Source organism: Eulemur rufifrons, chromosome 27 (assembly GCF_041146395.1).
Source record: "Eulemur rufifrons isolate Redbay chromosome 27, OSU_ERuf_1, whole genome shotgun sequence".
In the NCBI taxonomy this organism is placed as follows: Eukaryota; Metazoa; Chordata; class Mammalia; order Primates; family Lemuridae; genus Eulemur; species Eulemur rufifrons.
In genome coordinates this window covers 12,228,945-12,256,339 of record NC_091009.1, presented here as the reverse complement: position 1 = coordinate 12,256,339, position 27,395 = coordinate 12,228,945, and the positions used below count along the sequence as shown (strand labels likewise).

At 37.9% G+C, this 27,395-nt stretch overlaps 1 protein-coding gene across 2 annotated transcripts in view; it reads left to right on the top strand.

Moving 5' to 3' along the window:
• The window catches only part of PLA2G4A (phospholipase A2 group IVA), a 113,638-nt gene that overhangs the window by 21,113 nt on the left and 65,130 nt on the right, over nucleotides 1-27,395 (top strand). For both annotated transcript variants that reach the window (XM_069459383.1, XM_069459382.1), the window contains exons 3-4: nucleotides 16,419-16,567; nucleotides 17,206-17,319. In XM_069459383.1, the coding sequence (XP_069315484.1) occupies nucleotides 16,419-16,567; nucleotides 17,206-17,319 (263 nt within the window). The remainder of the gene's footprint in view (nucleotides 1-16,418; nucleotides 16,568-17,205; nucleotides 17,320-27,395) is intronic.

The following is a 27,395-nucleotide window of genomic DNA, read 5'->3' as shown; positions in this document are numbered from 1 at the left end:
GGCGTGAGGTTGTGTATGTGTGTAGAGAAATATTACCTATTTAATTTTTTTTTTTTAAACAGAATCTTACTCTGTCAGCCTGGGTAGAGTGCAGTGGTGTCATCATAGCTCACTGCAACCTCAAACTCCTGGGCTCAAGCGATCTTTCTGCCTCAGCCTCCCGAGTAGCTGGGACTACAGGTGCACACCACGACATCCAGCTAATTTTTGTACTCTTGGCAGAGACAGGTCTAGCTCTGGCTCAGGCTGGTCTTGAACTCCTGAGCTCAAGTGATCCTCCTGCCTCTGCCTCCCAAAGTGCTAGGATTACAGGTGTGAACCACCTCACCTGGCCCTATTAATATTTGAGAGTCTTCTTTAGCAGTAAGTGCATATAGAAATTACTATGAAAATACAGTATCCCTTTCTGGTAGCCATTTTTGAATTTCATGGTGATCAGAAGGTCCAGGGAAGAGGCAGAGCGTATAGGTGAAAGAGCGTGATGCCCGGAGGCAGACCACTCACTAGCCCTGTGTCCTTGCACAGATTTCCTCTCTCTACCTTGCTCCATCTTGGGGATGTTGTCAGAATTCAGTGCATTGACATGTGTAAAGTACTTATATACCTAACGCATAGTAACTTCTCGATAAATATTACCTATTATTGCTAAAATTATTTTAAATATCAACATAAAAATACATTTATTTCTTAAATATCATCTTTGTGTGAACCAAAGAATCTTTTTTGAGGTAGTTCACTGGGATACTTTTCAGTTTTTTACTTTGGAGACAAGAAATTTCCATTCTGAGTTTCTGTGTTGACCAGATTATGGGATCCTTCTTTTTCTGCTTGAGAGAAACCGATGGTGGAATGGTACTTCCATTGTTAAGCCTTTTTAAAAATTACCTGGGTGCAGTTCACTCCTGTGCTCCGTTGGCAGCTCTCTGGACTTCTGGTTAACACGGGAGTGTAGTTACGTACTTGCAAGATCAGGGCCTGTGGCTTATTCACTTTTTGAAACATTAGTGCTCCGAGTCTGGCTCAGTAGTAAGATCTCAGGGATTACTGAATGAATGAATAGAATACATAAAAATGTGTAATTGTTACTTTCTTCCTGGATATTGCTTCTTTTTTTTTTTTTTTGCCTCACTAGGGAGATAATTTGCAAAATAATTTTGTATTAGCTCATTTTTTGATAGATTATAAATGCCTCTATATTTCTATCCACAGCTCACTAGATGTTTTCTGAGGTTCAATGTACAGGAAACTTTACAACACCTTTGAAAGAACTTAATCTTCTCTTAGATTAATTATGGAGTTTCAAATCTTATTTTTCATAAATGGTGTTGCTGTGGGCCTATAGCTACTTGATACCTAAGGTATATCTTTTTTTGATTTAAACATTGCGCTAGTATCAGCCCTTAGGTTATGACTGAACATGAGTTTTAGTTTATTAATTGTTTTGGAATGTTTTTGAGTATCCACCCAAGATTTTAAAAACTCTACGTGTAATGAAATTATTTCCCAATGGTCTTTTCATGAAAGATAATTTTAAGATAAGTGTTCTGTAGCACATGTCTCTGTAACATCTCTTATCTTGTATTTTCTATGTAGTGGAAAATTATAATGTGTTAGGAAAGGATTACTGTTCCTCATTCATTTTTGAGACAAAAATCTCACTGTGTCACCCTGGCTAGAGTGCAGTGGCGTCATCATGTCTCACTGCAGCCTCAAACTCCTGACCTCAAGCCATCCCCAGCCCCCTCCACCCCCACCCCCACCCCCACCTTGGCCTCTCAGAGTGCTAGGATTACAGGAGTGAAGCACTGTGCCCCACCAAAGTTGTCAAATGATGTTACGAGAACAGTTAGTCCATTTCCTCTCTAAATTTCAATAGATGTTTTTTGTTTGTATCGAAGTATTCATGTGTTTTAGGTCTGATGAATAGTGAATAATACTATTCTATGATATTATAATAACATCAGTTGGTCTTTAGGTGGATTTCCACCCCATTTATTCAGTAGAATAAACAGAATTATATTTCACTAGTATATTTGGCAGAGATGCTCTCCAATATAGTAAAAGTACAATCCTATCAAAATGAAGAGTGTATTACCGATACTAACAGGACACCATCCCCGTGTTCTTTTTCTTTTTTTTTTTACAAGACCTGTCAGTGATGGATCTGACTCATTTTGTCATTTATTATATATGTCTCATACATGAGCTTCTTCATGTTAAAATACTTTTCATATTTTTCATCTATATACTTTAACATGTTAATGTTGTACCAAGTAAAGGAAAAGCTTATTTTTAAAAACTTTTTATTTATTTATCTTTTTAAATTTTTTTATTTCAGCATATTACAGGAGTACAGATGTTTAGGTTACATATATTGCCTTTGCCCCACCAGAGTCAGAGCTTCAAGAGTGTCCATCCCCCAGACGGTGTGTACCGCACCCATTAGGTGTGAATATACCCATCCCCGCCTCCCCCCTCCTGTCTGCCCAACACCCGATGAATGTTATTACTATACGTGCACTTAAGTGTTGATCAGTTAATACCAATTTGATGGTGAGTACATGTGGTGCTTGTTTTTCCATTCTTGTGATACTTCACTTAGTAGAATGGGTTCCAGCTCCATCCAGGATAATACAAGAGGTGCTAGATTATCATTGTTTTTTGTGGCTGAGAACACCATGGTATACATATACCACATTTTACTAATCCACTCATGTATTAATGGGCACTTAGATTATAAAAGCTGATTAATATGCAGCTTTCTTTTCATATGTTAAATAAATTTTTTTTGCCAAGAATCATGTCATTCCTATAGTGATAGGGCATGATTAAAATATAATAAAATTAAATAAAAATAGGTTAAATATTTCTTAAATTTCCAAGGAAAAGTATCTTCTTAAAGTTTTTATGTCAATTAGAATACCTCTACCACAATAAAAATTTAAGCATTTACATGAAAACATTTATCAATATTATTTTAGTATATCTTCATATTTTACAGTTTTTCTGAAAAATAAAAATTGTGCAATGTAGAGACTGAACTGCCTGATTAAGCTGAGCTGAGGTGTAGCCCGAGGATCTTTGCGCATTTATTGACTCCTTGGAAGCACTTTCCGTTCTGACTTCTCACTTGATATATCAGTATATTTTCATTAAATCATTTAAATAAAATTCCAGAGAAAAATGTTTTTAGTTGGTGTATAAGGATAATTCAAATCTCTGGATGCAAAATGAAATAACAACTTTGAGACTTAAAACTTTGGAGAAGAAATGTTAAAGAAATATAACCCGGTGTTTATTCCCATAAAGCTCCTTTATTGATGTCCTCATCAATAAATCCTGAGTGTATGCCATCTATTTAGTTCTCATTCAGTGCCTTGAAGAACAAGAAAAAGTAAGCACAATACCTATACTAGATAACTTCATTGAGTATATATTTTATACTAGAGAGGAAGTACGGCTTAGTGGTTAAAGCAAGGACTCTGGAACTGGCTTGCTTGGTTTGAAATGTCCCTTCTGCTCTTTAACACTGAGAATTTGGGCAAGTTACTTAGCTGTTCTATGTCTCAGTTTCCTCAACTATAAAGTGGAGGTAATAATCATACCTTTTAAAATGAGAATTAAATGAAATTATGGCATAGTGTACACAACATAGGTGTGTGTTAAATAAAAATGCTCAGCAGAGTTCTTAGGACTTGACAACATAGTTCAATTATTCATTTCAGTGACACTGTGAGATATATGCTGTCGTCATTTTAATTTTACAAGTGAAGAAATTTAGTTAAGTATGTGAAGTAAATAGTCCAGGATTGCAGAGCTGTTATGTTTTGTGGCTAGAACTCAACTTGTCTCACTCCAGTGTTTACTTGTGTGGAGCTTTGCCTTTGATCAATTTATGGTCTAGTTGGGAAGATAGAATGGGCTTGAATAACACTTTGGAAAAGTGTTGGCAATAAAAGAAGACTTTGCAGGTTGAATGGAGATTGGATTGGGTTTTATAACTTAAGTGGACTTTTAATATGTAGAATGATGTGGGGGAATTTCAACTTGGAAAACAATCATAAGGAAAGTTTTTAAAAGTGGGATTGAAATAATATATCCAACATATATTATTTAGGGAACTTAGCTATTTTTTTTTACGATTTATGCTAGTGAATAAATATCTGGCAGCGAGAATTATGCCTTGTTTTAGTGCAGTGGTTCTAAGCAGAAAATGATTTTGCCCCCAGAACACATTGGACAATTTCTACAAACATTTTTGTATGTCAAAACTGGGGATTCCTACAGTCATCTATCTATCAGGTAGAAGCCAGGGACAGCACTCTAGTGCAAAGAATTATCTGGCCCCAAATGTCAATAGTGTTAAGGTTGAGAAACCCTTTTTTAATGAAAAAGAAGAATTATTCTTGCTTACAGTAGAGTGGAATTCATATACAGCTAAATCCATATAGGTAAAATGAATAATATGAATAAATTAATATGCTTTATAATGCTACATAAGAACTTCTGGAGAATTACTCTTTCTATTCAATCTAAATAGATTTCCAAGAACTATCCCTAGATTATAAACATTGAAAATATTCCAAGCATAGATACTGGTTACAAAGATATTTTTGTTTCCTTCCAAGAAGCTATCATAGAGATTTCAGTAAAATGCCAATGCAGGCAACAACAAAAATTTTAGTTCTGTTTTAGATCTGAATTTGGCTTTCTTTGGGCTGTTTTGGTATGTATTTTTGTCTATTTTTCCATATATATCAATATTCTTTGAAATAAATCATTTTAACTATAGCCAGATGACAGTCTGTCTCATTAATGAATTAATACTAAAGCAATTGTTAGTGCAATATGTTCCAAGTCAGTGGTGAGTGGATGCCGTTGAGCTGCCTTCCTGACACACTGGGCGGTGTCTAGAGATGCTGTTCTAGATACCATTGCTGTTGAGCTGTCTTCTTGACACCCATTTGGCTGACGGTACTTTCCGATAGTTTCATGTCTCTTTACAAAAGGAAACATGTGACCCTAGAAAGCACTCTTGTACATTTTGAGGCTATGAGAAAAAGGGAAACGAATGATAGAGTTCAAATGGGAGAGTCTGCCTGATAAAAGGGATTTCAGAATGGTGTTAATAAAACTGCACTGTCATTTCAAATGAGGGAAAGGCATTCTATGTTCACTTGAGTTCCTAGACAATGCTGAAGTTGTTTTAAAGGTTTTCCTCTGTTCTCCCAAATATATATGGAATAAATTCCAAAGTTCTGTTTACCAAATCACATTGAATTCTTCAGTAACTTTTCTAGCTTCAGGACTTCTCTCAATTCCTGTGGATTGCCTTTCAGCATCTGTAGCCATAACAAGTCCAATTTTGAGCCCTTTCCGAAGGAAGCAGGGGTTGCTACCTGTCAACAAGTTCCCTGGCACGCTACTTATTCCGTGGAGTTATTATCGTAGGGAGGTCAGCTGAGATTCAGGATTTTTTTAATTCAGTATTTGCACATAAAGATTTAATCCGAATACACTTATAAGAAATGACTGACATTGATTTACGTTGACATACAAACACATGGATTGGGACAAAACACCAGGACGGTTGAGACAAATGACCATGTTACCAAAGAGTAAGAACAAATTAGAGGGAAGAGTGTTGTGCCTACGATAAAGGTGGCCTCTTCCGGCCGGGCGCGGTGGCTCACGCCTGTAATCCTAGCACTCTGGGAGGCCGAGGCGGGTGGATTGCTCAAGGTCAGGAGTTCGAGACCAGCCTGAGCGAGACCCCGTCTCTACTAAAAATAGAAAGAAATTATATGGACAACTAAAAATCTATATAGAAAAAAAAAAAATTAGCCGGGCATAGTGGCGCATGCCTGTAGTCCCAGCTACTCGGGAGGCTGAGGCAGTAGGATCGCTTAAGCCGAGGAGTCTGAGGTTGCTGTGAGCTAAGCTGACGCCACGGCACTCACTCTAGCCTGGGCAACAAAGTGAGACTCTGTCTCAACAAAAAAAAAAAAAAAAAAAAAAAAAAAAAAGGTGGCCTCTTCCACAGTATCGCTCAGGGCTAGTGCTTCAGCTATTCCTTTAGTAATAGGTATCGTGTTGTCATAATGTTACAGACTTTATGTTAGACTCTTGGTTACAATAGTGAATAGGAAGGATATGATTCCTGCCATCATGGAGTTTATAGTTTAGTAGAGGCAAAAAGAAGTAATAGTTATTAGGATTGCTGTATTGACAGAGCATGAACTTTGACTTCATAAAGACTGAGTTAAAATCCTTTCTCTGACTGATCTTGTTCAACTCACTAAATGCCTCTGGGTCTCAATTTCTTCACCTATGTGATGGGAATAATAATATGTAATTAGCAAGTTGAAGCTTTATGTGGAATTTTTTTTTTATGCAGATGTATATAGATGAAGCTTTTAGGGAACATGATTTATAGTTGCCAGTTTTACCTGATAAGAAACAGAACAGCTAGTGGACTAGGGAGGTATGAACTAGATAAGGGAAGAATGGAGAGAACATCTCCTTCCTTTATCCCTTAACTGTACAATCTTTGACCGTTATCTTGGATATTCTTAGGACTAGAACAGCAACTTGGAAAACTTTTAGCTATCAGCTAAAACGTCAAAAGAAAAACGTAACAATATGTACAAGAAAAAGTATAGCAATGTTCTTTCAGACGGAATGAATGTTTCTGCCACCAATATGCTTGTGTGGAATGTTTGGAATGTGTAGATTCCAAAGATGCTTCTTGGCCTAACTGTTGACTTGCAAGAGTGATGTTCCAGTGTGTGGTTTGGTGGGGGGCACTGCCTGGAAGGGGGACCTGGTGTTCGGTGATGGGGGCCCCTTTTAAGTCTTACTCACCGTGTTTAGGCCTGGCATCATAAGTGAGTCAAGGTCAAAGTGTGTTTCAGAAAGATAATTGTGGTGCCAACATGGAGGGTGGCTTGAAAATAAAAGAATTCTGAGATTATGGTAAAAGTACAGATGGGAGGTGATGCTTAGCTGAACTGGGGCTGTGGTGTTTTGAGTGGAATTGAGGAGCCGAAGTGAGGTGCATTTTAAAGGGGAAAAAGCTAAAACTTGGAGATAAGAGGTACAAGGAGAAGAGAATGACTCTCACGTTTCTAGCTCAGACAGCTAGAAATGACGGTACCATTATATAAAATAGGGGTGCATATTGAATGTTTTTAAGACAATGTAAATAACTGTGTTAATTTCTTTACAACTTAATTTTGACAACACGAGCGATACAATTTTTTAAGGCCTCAGTTCATTTTGAAGGATTCTAATAAAGATTTGTAAGAGATGTAGGAGAAAGCCCAGTTTGGTGGAGAGTTGAGGAGAGAAAAGCTAGTGAAAGATACAAAGAGGAAATATTTAGAGATAAGTAGTGAATCAAAAAAATAATGATATCTTGGGCACAAAAGAAGGAGATAATTGCACCAAGGATATTGCATGTATGCCAAATAAAGTGAAAATTGAGAAAAAGCTCATTGACTTTGACCTTGAAGTTATGATAGGGAGAATCAACTGATTAGGGTAACAGAGGTGGAGAGAGGACAGTAGGTTGGAAACTTACAGGAGAATGGGATTTAGAAGCAGTAAATATAGACTACATTTACTTTTCCAAAATCTTTGATGGAAGATGGAATAGGTCTGGCAGAATTAAGGAAATTTTGTTCAATTTTTAGCATGCTCTATGTTTCTTTATATTTGTAAGTTGAGAGAAAGTAACTAAGGCAAAGCTAATATTTACAGATTAAATTGGGGGCTGGGGATAAGTAAATAAAATGATCTGAGAGGAGGTGGGGTAGTATGGGGTTGAGAGAATAGTGCATGGAGACTTTTTATTCTAGAGAGTAGGATTTAAGTATGAATAAGTACCTTTTTAAATTATAAATATGTTTTTAAAGTTGTGAGATATAGAGAAGGAAAATTGAAAGATTATATCTAATTCTCCCCTTTTGTTTTCTCAGTGAAGTGTGAGTCTGCGTTGTGTCCTCAAAGCAGAAGTAGAAAGGAGCTGATAGGTGACTTGGGAAAAATAGTAAACGTTTGGGCAGCCATGTGAAGAATGGAAAAAACAAAAAAAGAACAGGAATTAGTGTATTTTTGCCAGTTAAGAACCAACTGTTTATTGGGGGATGCTGAAGTAACTAATAACAGAACATTCATTTTCCCTAAGAACAACTTAGAAAAGACAAATTAAAACACATATTAAATTAATTTTTTAAAATGTCTGAAGGAATGGAAAGCTGCTGAGTGAACTGAGACTTGAGGGACCAGGATCTCAGAGAGAAGAGAAGCCATTGAAATAGGCCCAGTGTTCTGCAAGCTACTTTTTCCCTCAGTCCATTCGCTGTATCTCGGTAGGTTTTGGTGGAGATAGAGATGTGGGAAATAGCCAAGCCATGAAGAGGCAGAGAATCCAGCAGAGCTTTGGCAATCTCAAAGAACCGGGGGGTTAAAACACTTGAAAAATGGGATAGAGATATTGGAAGTCTCACAAGGCTGAGAGAAAAAAAATGGAGCTCAGAAAGGCTGAATGAAAAGGGGCCTAATAAACACCCTGTGACCCCCAGTTGGGAACCATAGAGTGGAAGTGAACAAGAGCTAGACCAACCATACAGAGATTTAAGTCCATTCAGGTTTTTTTTTTTTTTTTAATTACATGGAGGAGATCTGTCCTACTCTCTCTGCCTTCCAGTGAATAATGTGGGTCCTTTGTGGAGGTAGAGCTAACTCCTCCACAATTTTTTTATAAAAAAGGTCTGGCATTCAGTTAAGAATTGACAAGTATACCAAAAAATATCAAGAAAAATAAATAGATCCACAGGTATCGGACATGGACTTTAAAATAACTAAGAGTAATAAGTTCAAGAAGATAGATGCCAACATGGAGAATTTTACCAGGGAAACAGATATATAGAAAATGATCAAATAGAAAATTTACAACTGAAAAACATAATAATTGAAATTAAAAACTCAGTAGATGGGTTTATCATAGCTTGCACACAATTGAAGAGGGAATTAGTGAACTGAAAAATAGGTTTGTAGACTATATCAATCCATGAGATATGCCATGGACTTGAGGATAAATACAAAGAGTACCAGTCTTAGGCATATTGTGGTAAAACTACTGAAACTAAAGATAAGGAAAAAAATCATAAAAGCTTAAGAGAAAAAAGCAAAAGGCCAAAAGTGGATTTCTCAACAGAACAGATAGGAGCCATAAATATTAGTATGACATCTTTAAAGTGCTAAAGTAAAGTAATTGCCAAGATAATCTTGGAGAAGTTGAACAAAGTTATATGATTTATGCCACCTGATATCAGAATTTATTGTAAAATAATGATAATTAAGACAGTTTGGTTGGTGCAAGCTTCAGTGAATAGACTAAAGGTCTAGTAGACTAATGGAAGCCCAGAAAGACTTAACCCTTATATGACCACATGGCTAATGCAAATTTTATATTTTTTTTTAATTTTTTTTATTTCATCTTATTGTTATGGGGGATACAGAATTGCAGGTTACATATGTTGCCCATGTACCGCCTTTCCCCCCAAGTCAGAGCTCCAGGCGTGTCTGTTCCCCAGGTAGTGTGCGTTGCACCCATCATGTAGGTATATGTCCCTCCCCTGCCATCCCCCCCTTCCCGAGTCAGCACCTGCAAATTTTATATTGTAACGCAACGGTTAAGGAAAATATTCCCATTAAATGATGCTGGGTCTATTGGTTATACATAGAAAAAAAATAATTACAACCCCTACCTCATACCATACACAGAACTTAATTCAGTGGATTTTAGATCTAAAGGGAAAAGGTAAAGCAAATGAGATTTCTGAAGAAATCAGTAGAGATTATTTTATGACTAGGTAGCTAAAGTTTTCTTAAACAAAATATAGAAGGCATGATTCATAAGGAAACAGATGTATATATTAGACTAAAATTGGACATTTCTTTTTGTCAAAAGATGCCATTAAAGTAGTAAAAAGATAGACCCCAGATTGGGAAAATATATTTGCAATGTATGTGTGTTTGTCAAAGGATTCATATGCAGAATATGTAAAGCATTCTATAAATCAATATAAAATACAGGAAACAAGACAGAAAAAAAAAATAGGTGAAAGATTTGATTATGCCCTTCACTCAAGAGAATATCCAACTGACCAGTGAACATATGAAGTACTCAACTTCTTATAGTCCTCAAGGAAGTGTGAATTAAATACAGCAGATGTTTAAAAAATTTACAAAACTTACAAAATATTAAGTTTTGGGAAGGATGTGCTGCCATGGTAACTGTTAACATTAGGGTGTACGATGCATAAAAATTCCATGTCCAGGTAATTCTATTCTTAAGATTTCCACAACAGAAACATTTATGTATGTGTTCCAAAAGCCATGTGCAAGAATGTTCAGAGCAGCACCATTGGTAATAGACCAAACTGGAAACAATCCAAATGTCTATTAATGGTGAAATGAATAAATATTTTATGGACTAGTAATACAATGGTATATTTTACATCAATAATAGTGAACAGATTGTTCTACACATGTTAATATAGATGAGGTTTTCAGACTTAATGGTGAGCTAATGAAGCCAGACCAAGAAGTGTACTGTGTGATTGACTTTACTTATATAGTTTTTTTTTTTTTTTTTGGAGACAGAGTCTCACTCTGTTGCCGGGACTAGAGTGCCGTGGCGTCAGCCTAGCTCACAGCAACCTCAAACTCCTGGGCTCAAGCAATCCTCCTGCCTCAGCCTCCCGAGTAGCTGGGACTACAGGCATGCACCACCGTGCCCGGCTAATTTTTTCTATATATATTTTTAGCTGTCCATATAATTTCTTTCTATTTTTAGTAGAGACGGGGCGGGGGGGGGGTCTCCCTCTTGCTCAGGCTGGTCTCGAACTCCTGAACTCAAACAATCTGCCCGCCTCGGCCTCCCAGAGTGCTAGGATTACAGGCGTGAGCCACCGCGCCCAGCCTGACTTAACTTATATAAAGATAAAGAATAGGCAAAAATATTCTATGGTGATAGAAGGCAGGGTGGTGGACACTCAAGTTGTGGGAGCTGAGGGAGGCTTCCAAAGTGCTGGGAATGTTCTGTATCTTGATCTGGGTGGTGGCGTCATGGGTGAGTTCAGTTTATAAACATTCAACAAGCTATACAGTTACAATCTACTGACTTTTCTGCATGTATATTATCCTTCAGAAAACATTTACATAAAAAAGAACTAACCTGTTGTTGAAATTCATACACCTGTGGTGGGACCATCATTTTCCTAGGGTTGATGCCAGCAACTCAGCTAGCTTAGTACATAGGTATTAAAAAGGTTGGTGATCATAAAAGTTGCTCTAAGTTCTGCATGTATAATTATCATTTTCACTAAATCATAAGTGTTTCAAAGGAATGCCTACACTGGAGAATAACATTCAGAGGCATTTCTTTCTGCAAATTATTATTATTTAATTTTTGGTCTTACAGTTTCTACTTTACTCATTTCTACTTTGGTGATCATTGAAGCATAACGCTTGAATATCAGACCATCACTGTAAACAGACTGCCAGCTGGCACGCCCACATTTACTTTATTCTTGGATTTATCCTCATGCGGTCACTTGAACATGTATTTTATGTCTGGAGAGAAACAGAAGTGAGTGACTGGATTGTACTTAATCCGGTCTGTGGGCAGAATAGCAACTTGACGTAAGGCCAGTACGCGTGTTGCCTTCTCAATGCCAAAATGTTTCAACTTTTCTGTGGAAGTTATTATGCGATTGCTCTTTAGTTCATTTTAACATTATGCTTTCCACCTCTGCTATTTAAAATGTGTGCATAAAAATCACATGATCAAGTTGTCAAAAATGCAGATGTCCAAGCCCTTGGTGGAGAAGCTGATTGAAGATGAAAGGGGGTAGCATTTTTAACAAGGACTCCCCGTGGTTCTGTGAAGGTATTTCAGTGGACTATGTTCTGAGAAACAGAGAAACACTGTTTTAAGCTAACCATCGTTGGTCCATAGCTATTCAGAATGGTGATATTTGACTGTGCATTTGGTGGGACTTTGCCTTTTGGTAGTATTTTTTTTTTTTTTGCTGTTTATCACAAGAATCATAAAAGACTACTGGTTATCTTTATTTCAAGCGAGGGTTTTAAGTTGCTACTGTGTGAAGTGGAAATGAGAAAGCAAATGGAGAATATCAAATTAGAACTAGGAGTTTAGAAGCTGCCCTTGGTTACTTTCATGAATCCCATCATATTAGTATATTATTTGGACAAAGCTGAAATGACAGATGGACCTGTTACTACTTCAGGCAGGCTCTCCTTAAACCATTGAAGTTTATGAGTAAGTCTTACAACCCTGGAATTCTGAAGCTATTTCTGGGTGCATGTAGTGTCATGTCCTCTTTCTGAGAACAGAAAAGATCTGTATCCCACACCCCTGACATTTTTGTTTGTCAAGATTTAGATAAAAGGATGAGATGTAAGAGAATTTCTGCCCAAACAGTACATCTTTGCTTCACCCCTTGTTTGGCTGAAAATAATCAAGGTGAGGCTGAAAACTCAATTGCCCTCTAGGAATGAATTCACAAAGCCACGAAACAGATGCACTGTACAGGAGGAAAACATTCTACATTGGACTTTTTAAAAAAACTAATTTCTAGGAACTTTTGTAAAGCATTGGGCTAAGATTTTGCACCACAGTGGACTGTTTTCCTTTTCAAAGCTTCCAATTCTGTTTGCTACCATGTCAATGATTATAGATTATGCAAAGCAGGTGAGCTATGATTATTGCAATCCAGTTTCAAACTAGCCTCTTAAAACTTTCATCCAGTCTACCACTCGGTAGGTGTTGCTTAGCTTGCAGAGATCAGCGCTGATGCAGATTGCAGTATCAAAGTTTGCAGCTGCCGGTGGTTTACCACTGTCCGGCACCCTTTGACATCTTAACTTTGAAGTCTCTTGCTAAAGAAATAAGAGAAGGAACTAGAAGAACTGCTGCTCTTGGCAAACATTTTAGAATATCCACTTTATTTATAAGGAAAAATAAATAATAAGAATTCAAAGTGACAGCTATTAAATTTGGATTTCAATTTTTAAAACGGTCCATTGATGTTTTAACATATAAATGTGGAATAGGCATCTTGTTTTTACAATGTTTTTTAAATCCTTTGGTGAGAGTTAGAATTTGTTAAAGCACATGGCCCATTTAGACTCCAAGATGTCTGAGAAGATTGTTAGATCACTAACTGACTCATGCTGCTTCAACTCAACATTTGCTCTTCCTCTCTGGTTCCTTCCGTGGAACTTCATTCCCTTGCAGCTTTCTCTTTCTCGTTTGGTCCAGGAAGACCTCTCCCTCCTCTTTCTCAAAGATTCATGTGAAGATCAAGCTTCAAAAGGCAATTTCCCCACCTACGATTTGACCTTATTCGTGTGTGATAATCTGGGTGACTTAGCTACTAGTCACTGGCAAAGTGTATCTGGTTATCTCCCATTCACCTCGCCTCTAAAATTAGGCTATTAGCATTTGACTCACTTCCATAATTCAAAACTGCAGTTTACGATTTGGGTTCCTGTCAAAGCCAAACTGCTTCTTGACACGCAGTTCTTGGCATTGGTTGGACACTCAAGTCTTTGTTGAATGAATGAATGATGTTTATCTATTACCTGCTATTTTAAACATGTAGTTCTACTTCTGGTTTGCAATCCTGAGCACTGGTGATAGAGCAGAAACAGGAAGGGAAAGGAGCCGTCACCCCCCTGGCTGAGGATGTGCTAGAGTCGCCTCCTAGCGTGTCCTTTTCTTCCTTGGCCCATTTCCCCTTCCCCTTCCTTCCCACTTGGTCTTTTTGTTTTCTAATTTGTCTTTCAAGGTGTTGAGAGATACAAGCACTGAGTTGGAAACTACAATAACTGCCTATTTCCTTTTCTCTAATACAGGATACCAAAAGTGTGACCAGAAGATGACCTACATCAGTATCACCTAGATTGTTTGTTTAAAAATGCGGACCCCCTAGTCCCACTCCAGATCTGCTGATTATAGGTCTTAAAAGATGAGAGTCGGGTTTAACAACCCCAGGCATTTGTGTATTGCATGCTCACTTTTGAGACCCACTGCCCTTGACTAATGTTGCATAAGCTCCAAGCAAAAAAATTAAATAAAAGGCAGTCCCACATGCTGATACCTCATTTGTAAATCTTCCCACTTTACAGTAAAAACAAAAAGCGTGCTTAAAAAACATCTCCTCTGTTATTTAAACAAAAATAAAATCCTAGTACGGTTCATTTCCTAAGGGTTCAAGAAACCTGTTTTACCTGTCGTGAGCAGCATCCTCTTTAACTGTTATGAGCAGCAAGAAAAATTCACTATATGTCACCATAGACATGGATTTTTAATGAAGAAAATGCATTTCAGAGAAAAAAAGAATCTGATGACCGAGTGAGGACCTAGGAGCAGTGTTTATCAATTAAGTGAAGGGCATTGATCACATTATTTGATGACCACAGCTGTTGGCAAAGGACAAGGTCTATTTTTTGTTTTCTTTGAAAACCAATCAATAGTTCAGAAACTATTATTTTTGGTTTTCCTTTATTTTTAAATTTTTGTATGTTTTTTTTTTTTTTTTTTTGAGACAGAGTCTCACTTTGTTGCCCAGGCTAGAGTGAGTGCCATGGCGTCAGCCTAGCTCACAGCAACCTCAAACTCCTGAGCTCAAGGGATCCTCCTGTCTCAGCCTCCTGAGTAGCTGGGACTACAGGCACGCACCACCATGCCCGGCTGATTTTTTTCTATATATATTTTTAGCTGTCCATATAATTTCTTTCTATTTTTAGTAGAGATGGGGTCTCGCTCTTGCTCAGGCTGGTCTCGAACTCCTGAGCTCAAACGATCCGCCCACCTCAGCCTCCCAGAGTGCTAGGATTACAGGCGTGAGCCACCGCACCCGGCCAAATTTTTGTATGTTTTTGTGTGGACCTCTGCACCTCCTTCTCTCCCTGTACCCCCACTCTTGCCCTCACTTTCTCTCTTTCCCTCCGCCCCTTCTCTGTTCCAAAACTCTAAGTCCAGCTCCTCTGTCCACGGTAATCCATACCTTATGATCTCATCCTTTTTGCTTAGGAACATAATGTCATTAAGAGAATGATTGTTGCAGTTAGAAGACCCTGGTTCAAGATATTGCTCTGATACTTATTAGCTGTGTGATATGGGACAGATTGCTTAACATCTCTCAGTTCCTGTGGCCTCAATACCAAAATAAAGTACTTACCTTACAGTGCTATTGTGAGATATAAATGAGACTAAAATGTTTAAGGGCTTAACACAGATCCTAGCAGGCATGATTTAGATATCTTTTTTGTAGTTATTCATTATAATGTCCACATGAGGAAAGGATGTGTTAAAGAGAGAAAAGTCAGGACCTTAAGTTAGGAGACCTTAAATATTGTGATAGCTGCTTTCTGTTGCTAGGATATAAAAATGTAAAGATGAGTAAGATACAATCCTTCCCCTCAAGTTGTTTATGGTATTGTAGGAAGACAGATAGCTATATAATTTCTTCCACAAAATATGTTTATGCAATGCTGTAAGATAAAGGATTCAGTAGAATCGTTAAGAGGGAATGATCGATATTTGTACTGCTAGAGTCACTCACTTTGTTGTTCAGTGTATATATAGTGAGAGGAAATGTAAATATTTTCTTTATTTGCAATTGTTTCTTTTTATTTAAATGAGCACACATATCATGTCCTGACTCAAGCAAGCCATTATGTGAAATATAAAAAGCTGCCACTTTCTGGAGACACATCACTTTCCTCTGATTAGGTATTGCCATAATAAATCTATATGACTATTAATGTGAATGCCACCCCTTATAGTTTTTCAGTGTACAACCTGTACAACCATACAAGGTGACTCTATAATAATAAGTGATATCTTCTCACAATGACTTTCATTATTTTGTTTGATAGACAGACTAAGCAGGATGATTTTTCTAACTTAGAAAAGTACCACGATATTGAATGCATGATCTTGGCACTATCACAGTCCTGAGATGAAAGTCATGCTGTAGTTAGCTGGGTGAGATTGCTATCATCTTGTAGTAGCTGGACTGAGATATGGACTTCAATGAACCTGCCCTCTACGTGGATGGAGGAATTATCAATAAATCACCTAATAAATGACTCCGTCTCATAGGACTATTATGAAGGACAGAGACCATTATGTGTAAAAAGTATATAGCTATAGCCACGATGTTCTTCTATTACATATATATTATCTTGTCTCAGATATTTTGAATATATCACTACAGATTCATTGAAAATAAGCTGGCAACATATATTAATAAAAACCAATTGGGAAGTATGAATCACATTTTTGCCTCGTTCTCATTTGTGTTTACTGTCCGTAGTTGATACTCCAGATCCCTATGTGGAACTTTTCATCTCTACAACCCCTGACAGCAGAAAAAGAACTAGACACTTCAATAATGATGTAAACCCTGTGTGGAATGAGACCTTTGAATTTATTCTGGATCCTAATCAGGAAAATGTTTTGGAGGTAAGTGAATCATTTGGGGGTTATTAGATGGTCATCATTCATGCTGAGAGAGATGTTTGAGTTTGTTCTCTTCCTGCCTTCCTTCTCCTGTTAGCTGTGGTTGCAGTGAGGCTGGGCAGCATGGTAGACTAGCATCTGATGATGTGTGCTGAGTAATATGAGTGTCCAGGGGGAAATGCAGGAGGTGAGGTGGTTTGGGAAGACTTCTACCCATGTGCTTTGGGGAAAACATTTTCTGTTGTAAAGGGGAGAATCTCTGTACAACAGAACAAAAACATTTTCAATTGCTTTTAAAATAACTTAAGATAGATTTTCCCCAAAATAGTAGAATTGGTTTTCTACATTAATTTCTTTCTTGTATTCCAAAATACAGAGGGGACAAAGTTTCATTTTTGAAAACATGATAATTGAATATATCAATCAGGAAAATGTGAAAAATAATTGTTATCATATAGCAAATGTGGTATCAGAAAGGAAAAGATACAAAGTGTTATTACCAGTTGGATATGGAGGAACTCAAATGGTGGTTGAATATAATTTGAGAACTTTAATTTTTTTAACCATGATGGAGATTTTAGATAATATTTCCAAAGACCTGTGAGAAATTTTATCCTTGTGCTCTACATTTTACCCTCTAGATCACATTAATGGATGCCAATTATGTCATGGATGAAACTCTAGGGACAGCCACATTTCCTATATCTTCGATGAAAGCAGGGGAGAAGAAAGAAGTCCCCTTTATTTTCAATCAAGTGAGTAACACTGCAGAATTATGTCTCAACCTTATGTTAGACAAAATCTACTTATTCTGGCAAGTTGGGTTTAACACTTGGAAAATTGTATTTATTTATTTATTTATTTATTTATAGAATGTTTTGTTTATATTATAAAGAGAAAGTTTCATTTTTCCTTTTTCTTTTTGTCTTAATTTTTAAAATTATTCTGATACCTATTAATATAAACTTTGGTGGAGGTATTACACTAAATACTACTGAAACATTAATCTCATTTGTTGGTCCAAGTGATAACAATGGATTAAGCAATGCTTTTGGACTCCATTGGCAAATAGGTCTAATACAAAAAATTGGAGAGGATAAAGAGGGATGTGAAATCTGAGAAGTGACAGAGAGAAAGAGAGAGCTAGAGAGAGAAAGAATGAGAGAACAGGTAAGCAAACTCAAAGAAAAAATGTTGGGAAATTCAAACTATCCCGAATTACATATTTAGTAATAAGTTTCTCTGGAGGAGTATTTCTGTCACATATAATCCTCAAATAATTAGGACTACAGCAGTGAAAGATCAGAAAGAATAGTCATGAGGTTATTGTTATCTTTGTATTTCCAGGTTTGTTGCATTTCTGAAAATTTGATGGTTTATTTAGGAATAATAAAACCTTAGGTAAATTATTTATACAGAATAAACTCATTCGATTTTGAACCTTATAGGAGAGTAATTTAATAGTTTACAGTGAGAAATGTAAATAACTGGTGGGCCAGTATGTGTAAGGCTGGTTAATATGTTAATTTCTTTTTGCTGAGAGGTACACTGTGTTTTTGCTCATCCTTAGAATGACTTTTCAAATCCCTTCACTCACCCACCTTCCTATCCCCTAACTCTCATCTCCTCCGCGTTGCCTTTCCTGTTACCATCCCAAATGACCTCTTCCTCCTTTCAATCCCCATGAGAATTATCTGTGGTGTTCATTGGTAGTAAATTACTTACATTGTTCAATTTTTTGTCTTCCTCCTGTAAATTAAAACCCTATAGGTCAAGAAATTTTAAATACTGATTGAGTATGCCTACAGAGTTAATCCATACCTTACAATTATTGAATAAATGTACACCTATTTAGAAACCAACTTCAGCCCCAAAGGCTTCTGGATTAATTGGTGCAATCAGAGTGACCCAGGGACCTTGAGCACACTCTGGTCCATGCACTTTCTGGTGGTCTTTTTAGCTGCTCTGGGAAGCATGTCTTCTAACCTGTGCCAAGAGATTCATTACCCACATTTCTGTTGACCCCTTTTAAAGCTATTTCATTCACTCCTTTTACAAAAATTTATTGAGCATCTACTATGTACTGGCCATTGTGTTTTGTGCAAGGAATATAAAAATAATGTACAGGAAGTTCTTCCCTCAATTATCTTCATCTGGGGTGGAGGTGAGGTAGGTGGTGAAATGAAAAGTGGAAGTAGGAAGATACGTACATGTGATAAAAGGAAATCACTGGACAGTGAGTTAAGTGAGACGTGTATGGAGTGCTGTGGGAAGACAGAACAAAGAAATGTGTTGTGAGAGGAGGCCAGGATGGCTCTGTAGCAGCAGCTGATTTTGAACAGATTGAACAGTAAACTGTGGGTAACACCTTGGCATTGAAAGCCAGGCTATTTGGTTTTTAAATCCCATTGCTGTGCCTTACCATCTATTTCATCCTGGGAAAATCACTTAACTCCTCTGTGCCTCAGTTTACTTATGTGTAAAATGGAGATAATATCTTATAAGGAAGTCATTATGATTAAAAAATTGATTTTATTTATATATAATATATACATATGATGATATATAATATGTATATTACATATGAACATAATTATAATTTGCTACTTATTTAGATAGTTATATATTAGTCATATACTTTATTATATATTGAATATGTAATGATAATTGATTAAAAATATATAAATACTATATATACCTATATGTATGCACACACATATAGTGCTTCAAATACATTAAGCACTGTATAAACGCTTCTTGTCATTGTTGCTGTTATTAGACCTTGAGGAAAGAGTAGGATTTCAGCAGGCAGAGAAGCAGTTATGAGCATTCTAGGCAGAAAAAATTGCAAAAGCCTGTAGTCCTGAAGGAAGAGCTCAAGCTGAGGCATGGCAAGTCAAGCAGCTTGGCAGGTCGATGTTGACGAGCAGTGGGGAAAAGAGCGTAGAGACGGTCAAAGGCTAAAACCCACAGGCTTTACCTACTGCATGTAGCTGGGATGGGCTCTCAGTAAATGTCTTGCAAGGACTTTGTAAGCATGGATTGAACTTTCCAAAGGAAAATTTTTTTTTCTTCTACACTTCAGTTCATGATACAAAGCCTGCTTTATAAGAGAAGGTATTATGGATAAAATTTATTTCCTCTCCTGTCATTTCCTATAGTTAGTTATGCAACCCGCAGGCTCTCAAAAAGGCTTTCCACATTCCTGAATTTAAAGTAGCTTATGTAATTATTTTCTTTAGTGTGCCTAAGAAAACAGTTGTCCAAACAGCTTTTCTTCATGATTCTGTTCTCAAGAGTCCTTTGCAGTTTTTATATGAATGACATCCTTTGAGTTGAATGAAATGCGGTGGTAGTTGGGAGAAAGGTAAGTGTGACTTATGGCTGAGCAGAGAGTCCCTGGCCGTTCCCTGGATCACATGGGAGTGCCCCATGTAAGCCACGCAGCCTCTCCTCTGCCCTGAATCCCCGTGTTTCTGAGGGGGGCAGTCTTCCTTCTACAGCATTCTCAGAGGTCGTGAGAGAGAACAGGTGGCAAGGGAATGATGGGAGAGGAGAGACTTAACCTTCCAAGTGGCTATGGCCATCTGGGATAGGAACAAGAGCACTTGGATTTGGAAAGAGATCAAATGCTTCAAGCCAAGATATTATTAGCAAAAACTCCTTTAAAGTTTTGTCATCCAAAAGTTAATACTGAGTCAACCTAGGGTGATTTCCGGGGCCAGGAGACAGCCAGAGAAACACCACCAGCCTCCAAGCAGAGACTGGCTTTCTCCCACTCTCGGGGTAGAAACTGGGAATTGGGAGAATTCTGGGAATTCTCCCTCCGGAATCTTTGAATCGTCATGCTTTATTTTTGGAGTCTTACTTTCTTCCTCTCCAAAATGAAGGTTTTGAGTAAATTATCTCTAAGTTCATTTCTAATTTATAAGAGTTTGTGACCTAGAAAGAATACTTTATTTTCATTTGGCCATCTTCACCCAGAAGCTTTTTAATTCTTCCCCTTTTAAAGATGTGGAAGCTAAATAATAATAATGCAAGAATAAAAATCTTTCATTCATATCATATTACGTGATTTAAACATACTGACCTGTCAATAGATTGTGTTATTTATTAACGTGAGAGAATGTAAGGCTTTATTGTGCTCTTAAAACTTTGCAGACAAGAAGTTACGTTTTCAAGGAACTAAGAATCTATTTGCAAAGCAGACATTCATGTGTAAACTGATAAGTAATATAATAAACAATATCATGAGGCATCTATTCACTGATTTAATTACTTAAGTAGTTACTAAACACCTGTTATGTTCTAGGCAATATTCTAGGTGAAGGGCAGACAGCAGAGAATGTGACGTAATATCCTGGTTCCCAGGGAGCTTGTTGTCTTCTAGGAAAGTAAATCGGCAACAATGAGCAAAATAATCACCAGAACATCAGGTAGTAATAGATACTGTAAAGAAAATAAAATCAAGGGATGCAATGTAGAATACTTGTGGGGCAACCGAAGTTTGTATAGTCAGAGAAGGCCTCTCTAAAGCATCATCATTCTTTCTCCAAATTGTATTATAAAAATGTTCAAACATAAAAAGTGGAATGATTTGTACAGAGAACACCATATAACTACTACCCAGATTCTAAATTGACATTTTACCAAACACTATTTGCTTTGCTACATACCTTCTATTCATTAATTAAGCCATCTTATTTTTTTGATGCATTTAAAAGGAAGTTGCAGACAACATTATCCTTTATCCCTGAACATTTCAGCATATTATTAACTAGAGTTTAGTATTTATATATGATAATTTTAAGTGTCAAATGGACAGTATATGCAATATATGCAGTGAGAGTTTGAAGAAGAACTCATCCATTCATTCATTCACCTTTTGAATAACTACTCAGCGTCCACTGTGTGGTAGACACTCTTTGGGCAGTGCCTATTAGCAGTGAACGAAACAAACAAGAATTCCTACCCTCATGGAACTTACATTCCACTTAGTATGACAGACGAAAAGCAAGGTCAATAAGTGAAAGACGCTTCTGCTAGGTAGTGACAGTGGCAAACGCTAACTTAACCAGGGAGGGACATTGGGGGCGTATGTGTGTGAAGGGAGTCCCAAAGGCAGTTCCAAAAACGTGGCTAAGAAAGGCATCTGAGAGGGTGTCTGAGGGTGGAAGTGCTCCAGGTAGAAAGGCCTCGAAGCAGAGTGTCTCTGGCACGCTGAGTAGCAGCCAGGAGGAGAGTGTGGCTGGAGCACAGAGAAAAAGTAGTAGGGTGCATGGTAGGAGATGAGGCCAGAGGGGTGAAGGCAGGGCTGGGGGTGCCAGTCATTGTGGGTGACAGGGGACATCAGTGGCTTAGGTTTGCCTTCGTAAAAAGGGTATGCTTGGGATAGTGGGGTCACTAAAGGGGTGGAAGGAAGGTAACCCCGGCCAAGAGAACAGTCTGATCAAAGGTATTGTGGACTAGAAAGGGCAGGGCTTGTTCAGGAGACCGTTCCTGGACAAGTCTGGTGGGAGCAGAGCGCCGGTGCATGAAGGAAGAACAGGTACGTGGGGATCAGACCACAGCAGAGTCTAACTGTGAGATACAGAAATTTGGATGTTATCTTCCTGACAGCTGTGAGTCATGGAAAGTTTGTGACCAGGTAATAAGGAACTGACAGCAAACATAGGGCTTTTTCCTCAGAAGCGTTAGCAAGCAAAAAGTGAGTAGTTGATACTGCAAACAGGTTGATGCGGCTTGCAGCAGATTGCCTGAGTGGCAAGTGAGTAGCATGGGCTTGCAGGGTAGCTTGGGGAAAGAATCGTCATAGCTTTCATGTGTCAATTACAGTTGAATGAAATGATTTCGTGGGAGCAGAGAGGATCTGCTGAAGTTGGAAAGCAGGAATTTATGTGGATTCAGCTCTCCCTTAGACTATGACTGATCACTCAACTAATTATTTTAGAACTTTCTTTTGGGGGGAAGAAGGTCAATCTTAGGGCTGCATCCACAGTTTTCATTTTCCAGTGGGCATTTATGAAATCTGGGTTAGGTTGTGTTGGAGTCAGAAGTTTAGAGAGCAGCAGAGTGGGTTATTTGAGAGAAGCTGGTACAACCTGCTGGTTTCAACCCCAGGCTCAGAGTCAGACGGCTATTGCCAGGATTGGAATCATGTCCATTGATGTTGGACATGCTATTTTTTTTCTCTCTTTGCCATGCGTCCTCATCTGTAAAACAGGTTTACACGTAGCACCTACCTCTTAAGGTTGTGGTCATGGTTAAATGGGTTAGTATATGGAAAGTATGAAAACAGTGCCTAGCCTGGTAAACACCAAATAAATATTAAATATTCTCACTATAATTATAACTGACCAGATTTAACTAAACATGTGTCATATGCTTCATGAAACTGATTTAACGGAGTATTAAATTTGTTTGAACTTACTTACCAAAATGAACTTGTTATTTAAATACTAAAGGGAGAGCCTGTAAATTATGTCGTGATCATTCGTTTCAAGGCGGTTCAGAATGTTCTAATCAGTCATTTACTGACTATATCTAATGTGACTTTGGGTTATAGTGGCCCATTTTAAAGTGGAAGGATATAGAATCTTGAGAACTTAGTGTGTTTTGGGTAAACAAAGTAACCCACTTCAAAAGAACCATGGAAATGCTAAGGCTTTGAAGCAAGATAGAGAAGATTATGCTTCTTCATTTCTCTGGATGAAATTAGTTTGTTTTGGCCAATACTTTGAGGAATGTTGACTCTAACTTTATACTGTGTTTTAATTTGCCGTCTTTATTTAGAAGTTAGTATTATTGTTTAAAAATAGCCATGTCTCATGGCTCCTGTGGCATCCATCTAATTTTGGCTAAATGCTTGCTTTGACTGTCGCTGATTCATGATCGCAACTATGGAAGAGATAGTGTCAAAGCTTTTAAAAAATGGGAATTTTGGTGGTGAGTTCTGAGTGTGATTAGCCTCAGGATGATTTCATTGGAAAACTATGTATTGATGTGTGAAGACAAAGACTACAATTTAGGTAAGTTAATGAGCCAAAGTGGCGTTGGGAGAGAAAACAAGAGAACTGTATAATTTTGTGAGAAATTTGGAAGATCTTTGGCTAAGATGCAAAGGCCGTCAGACCTGGATGCAGGACAGAGTTCGAATATAGGTCAAACAATTCCTGGCTTTGACCAGAGAATGCATTTTTTATTTTGAGTTACTAGCAATTGAAAGTTAAGCGAGTGTTTTTTAACAGTTCTGCAATTTATAACTTTAAAATTTTAGGGCTCTTTAGAATGTTCTTGCATCTCTAGGGGCCCTCTGTTGGATAAGTTCTATCAGGAAGTAGAACACGTTCAACTTACCATTGCATACCCAGCCTGGCATACACTGGGTGCTTGAATCACTTTGGATGAATTAATAAATGAATGTTCTTATAGGGGTTGTTGAAAACCTGGGAAGCGCTCAGGTCAGGTAAATACAAATAAAGCAGAAAATATTACATAGTCTCTTGAAAAATACAGACAATTACTGAATCAACACGGTGATTAGTTGTTGTTTGTTTCTATCTAGGGGGAAAAAAGAAAGAGTAAATTGACCCAATGGGGATCAGAATTCAAAGTAATGTTTTATTAAAAGTAACTGTTATGAATACTGGAGTACGTAAGAGAAATCATGGCATATTTGAAGAACTCTTTCCCAATAGGATAGATTTTCAAGTTTAAAGTTATTAGACTATGTGCATCTTTTTTGTAATTTTAAAGGCCCTCCTGTTGCCTGTCCCTATGCTTGTTGCTTTAAATTCCTTATTTCAAAAGGCCCCTGGAAAGTTTGTAAGAGAATTAATGGCTTAGATACTTTAAGAATTATTTTAAAGTCTGAAATGGCTTTTTGTTTTTGTAATTTTCTCTTTCAGTTCCTCTCCCCCCTCCCCAACTGAGAGTCTCCCTTTATAAGCATCTAAAATTGCTTTCCACTGTGGAATTCAAAGGAAGGGTTATTGCTTTTCCCAAGAATATAATGATGTGTACAGCCTACTTCTTCCTAGAAGAGGTGGAGTTCTTCTAATTTGTCCTGGTTCCCAGCTAAGTACTAAGGGGTTGGGGAAAGCCTGGGAGATTTGGTCACCCTTCTTTCTAATTGCCCCGCTAACGCAAGCAGTGTGGAAGCCTGTAATGCAGAGATGCTTTATGCAGTGTGTGGGAAGAAGTTTATAGTAATTGTTTAATTCTTCACAGGAAGTACATATTTTTGTGGCTGTTTTATCTGAATGACATGTTCCAGGTAAAAGGTGCAGAGAGATTGTAAATGTAAGACTTCATAGCAAGTCTGAACATAGTGAGAGAGTTTAAACTTTCTTCCTGGTTGTGGAGGAAATTGGGCAATGTGTGGAAGTGAGGATTTTTTTTTTTTTTTTTTTTGAGACACAGTCTCGCTCTGTCACCCAGGCTGCAGTGCAGTGGCGTCATCATAGCTCACTGCAACCTCAAACTCCTGGACTCAATGATCCTCTTGTCTCAATCTCCCAAGTAGCTGGGACTATAGACACATGCCACCACATCCAGCTTATTTTTCTATTTTTCTGTAGAAACAAGGTCTTGCTCTTGCTCAAGCTGGTCTCTAACTCCTGGCCTTAAGCGATCCTCCCCCCGCAGCCTCCCAAAGTGCTAGGGTTACAGGCATGAGCCACAATACCTGGCCTAGAAGTGAGGATTCTAACCCATATAACAAGCACCATGGGAACACATCCTGTAACTTTCCAAATGACAGAAAAAACCTGTGTGTCTCTTGTTTTGTCCTGCCTTTCTTTAAAGAATCTTGTCAGGCTCTCTGGGATCATGAATATCTTAGCCAAGAAATGTTGATGGATGTAGAAGGGGTATTCTTATGGAGCAGAAAAATATGATTACAAATATAGCATGGTTCATTTTCCTTTTATTGATATTTATTCAGTTGCGAAGACAAATAGGCATTGGATATATTCAAGTGTGGGATATTTTAATATATAACTCATAAATTGCTTAGGGATCTGCCAGTTGGGAGGCCAGCTTTTTCTTGAACACTTTCTGTCATGGGGTGGCACATTGGACTGGGGAGCCTCTTCCAACTTTGACTCTTTCCCTTTGTTAGAAAAGTTTATATTGACTTGTAATATTGTTCGTATCATTTCCATTATGCTGTGATGGCTTTGCCCTCCGGAGATAAAAACATGAAGTTTAGGCCGGGCGCGGTGGCTCACGCCTGTAATCCTAGCACTCTGGGAGGCCGAGGTGGGCAGATCGTTTGAGCTCAGGAGTTCGAGACCCGCCTGAGCAAGAGCGAGACCCCATCTCTACTAAAAATAGAAAGAAATTATATGGACAGCTAAAAATATATATAGAAAAAATTAGCCGGGCATGGCGGTGCATGCCTGTAGTCCCAGCTACTCGGGAGGCTGAGACAGGAGGATCGCTTGAGCTCAGGAGTTTGAGGTTGCTGTGAGCTAGGCTGACGCCACGGCACTCACTCTAGCCTGGGCAACAGAGTGAGACTCTGTCTCAAAAAAAAAAACAAAAAACATGAAGTTTAGTACCATTTTAATGGCGGCTTTCATGTATTTCTTTTTTAAAAATAAACAGACCATGTTTTCCCCATGTCCTATTTTCTTACTAAGCATCCACAGCAACTTCATTCAGTATAAAATGTTTCCCAAGCCCTCTTTGGTAAAGACACCAACTGAAATTGTGAAACAGAACAGACACACTGTTCTGGGATGTGGGCTGAGCAGTGCTTCCACTGATAGAATAGACGGCAGTTGCGTTAATTGTTTTGTAGCCGATCACACTTTTGCTATTATTTAACTACTTACTATTCATGTGAGCATGTATTATACCATTTGCCCTGGAACTCTTAATTATTTTATTAACTTTAAAAGTCATATTTAGATGCTGTATTGATGAATATAGATTCATAGAATTCCATACAGTGGAAATGCTTTTTGGATCCGACCCTCCCCTGATTTTATCTCTAGTAGCAATGAGATGTTTCTTTTTTTTGGAGACAGAGTCTTGCTCTGTTGCCTGGGCTAGAGTGAGTGTCGAGCTAGAGTGAGTGCCATGGCATCAGCCTAGCTCACAGCAACCTCAAACTCCTGAGCTCAAGGGATCCTCCTGTCTCAGCCTCCCGAGTAGCTGGGACTACAGGCATGCGCTGCCACGCCCAGCTAATTTTTTCTATATATTTTTAGTTGTCCAGCTAATTTCTTTCTATTTTTAGTAGAGATGGGGTCTCGTTCTTGCTCAGGCTGGTCTTGAACTCCTGACCTGGAGCGATCCACCTGCCTCGGCCTCCCAGAGTGCTAGGATTACAGACGTGAGCCACCGCGCCGGCCAATGAGATGTTTCTTGACAAGAAAGAATTGCCTGATGTGCTCTTCCTCCTGCACACATGAACAGTGCTCAGCAAATATTTATTGATTATCTGTTGTATGCCAAATACTATGCAATGAACTTGTAATAGCAACCTATATAAGACAGAGCTTGCAGTTTAGTGGGAGAGGCAAATTTTTGTAGGGTTGATATCAATACCTTTTGCTTACTCATAAAATTCAGTACTGAATGAGGATCATCTGTGAACTTACTGTAACCTTTCAGAAAGCTCCTCCTAGTTTGTTTTATTCTATCCTCTGAAACTCAAAAGATAATAAACCTAATAATTTATAGCATTTTATGTTTGTTCTAAAACTATCTTGTTCCTATTTCAAGAGACATGCCCTAGTCTTGTATTTGAAGTTATTGAACAAGTTGGCTCTATCTGTGTTTTTGTGGTAACTGATACAATAAAAATAATAGCCCATCTTAC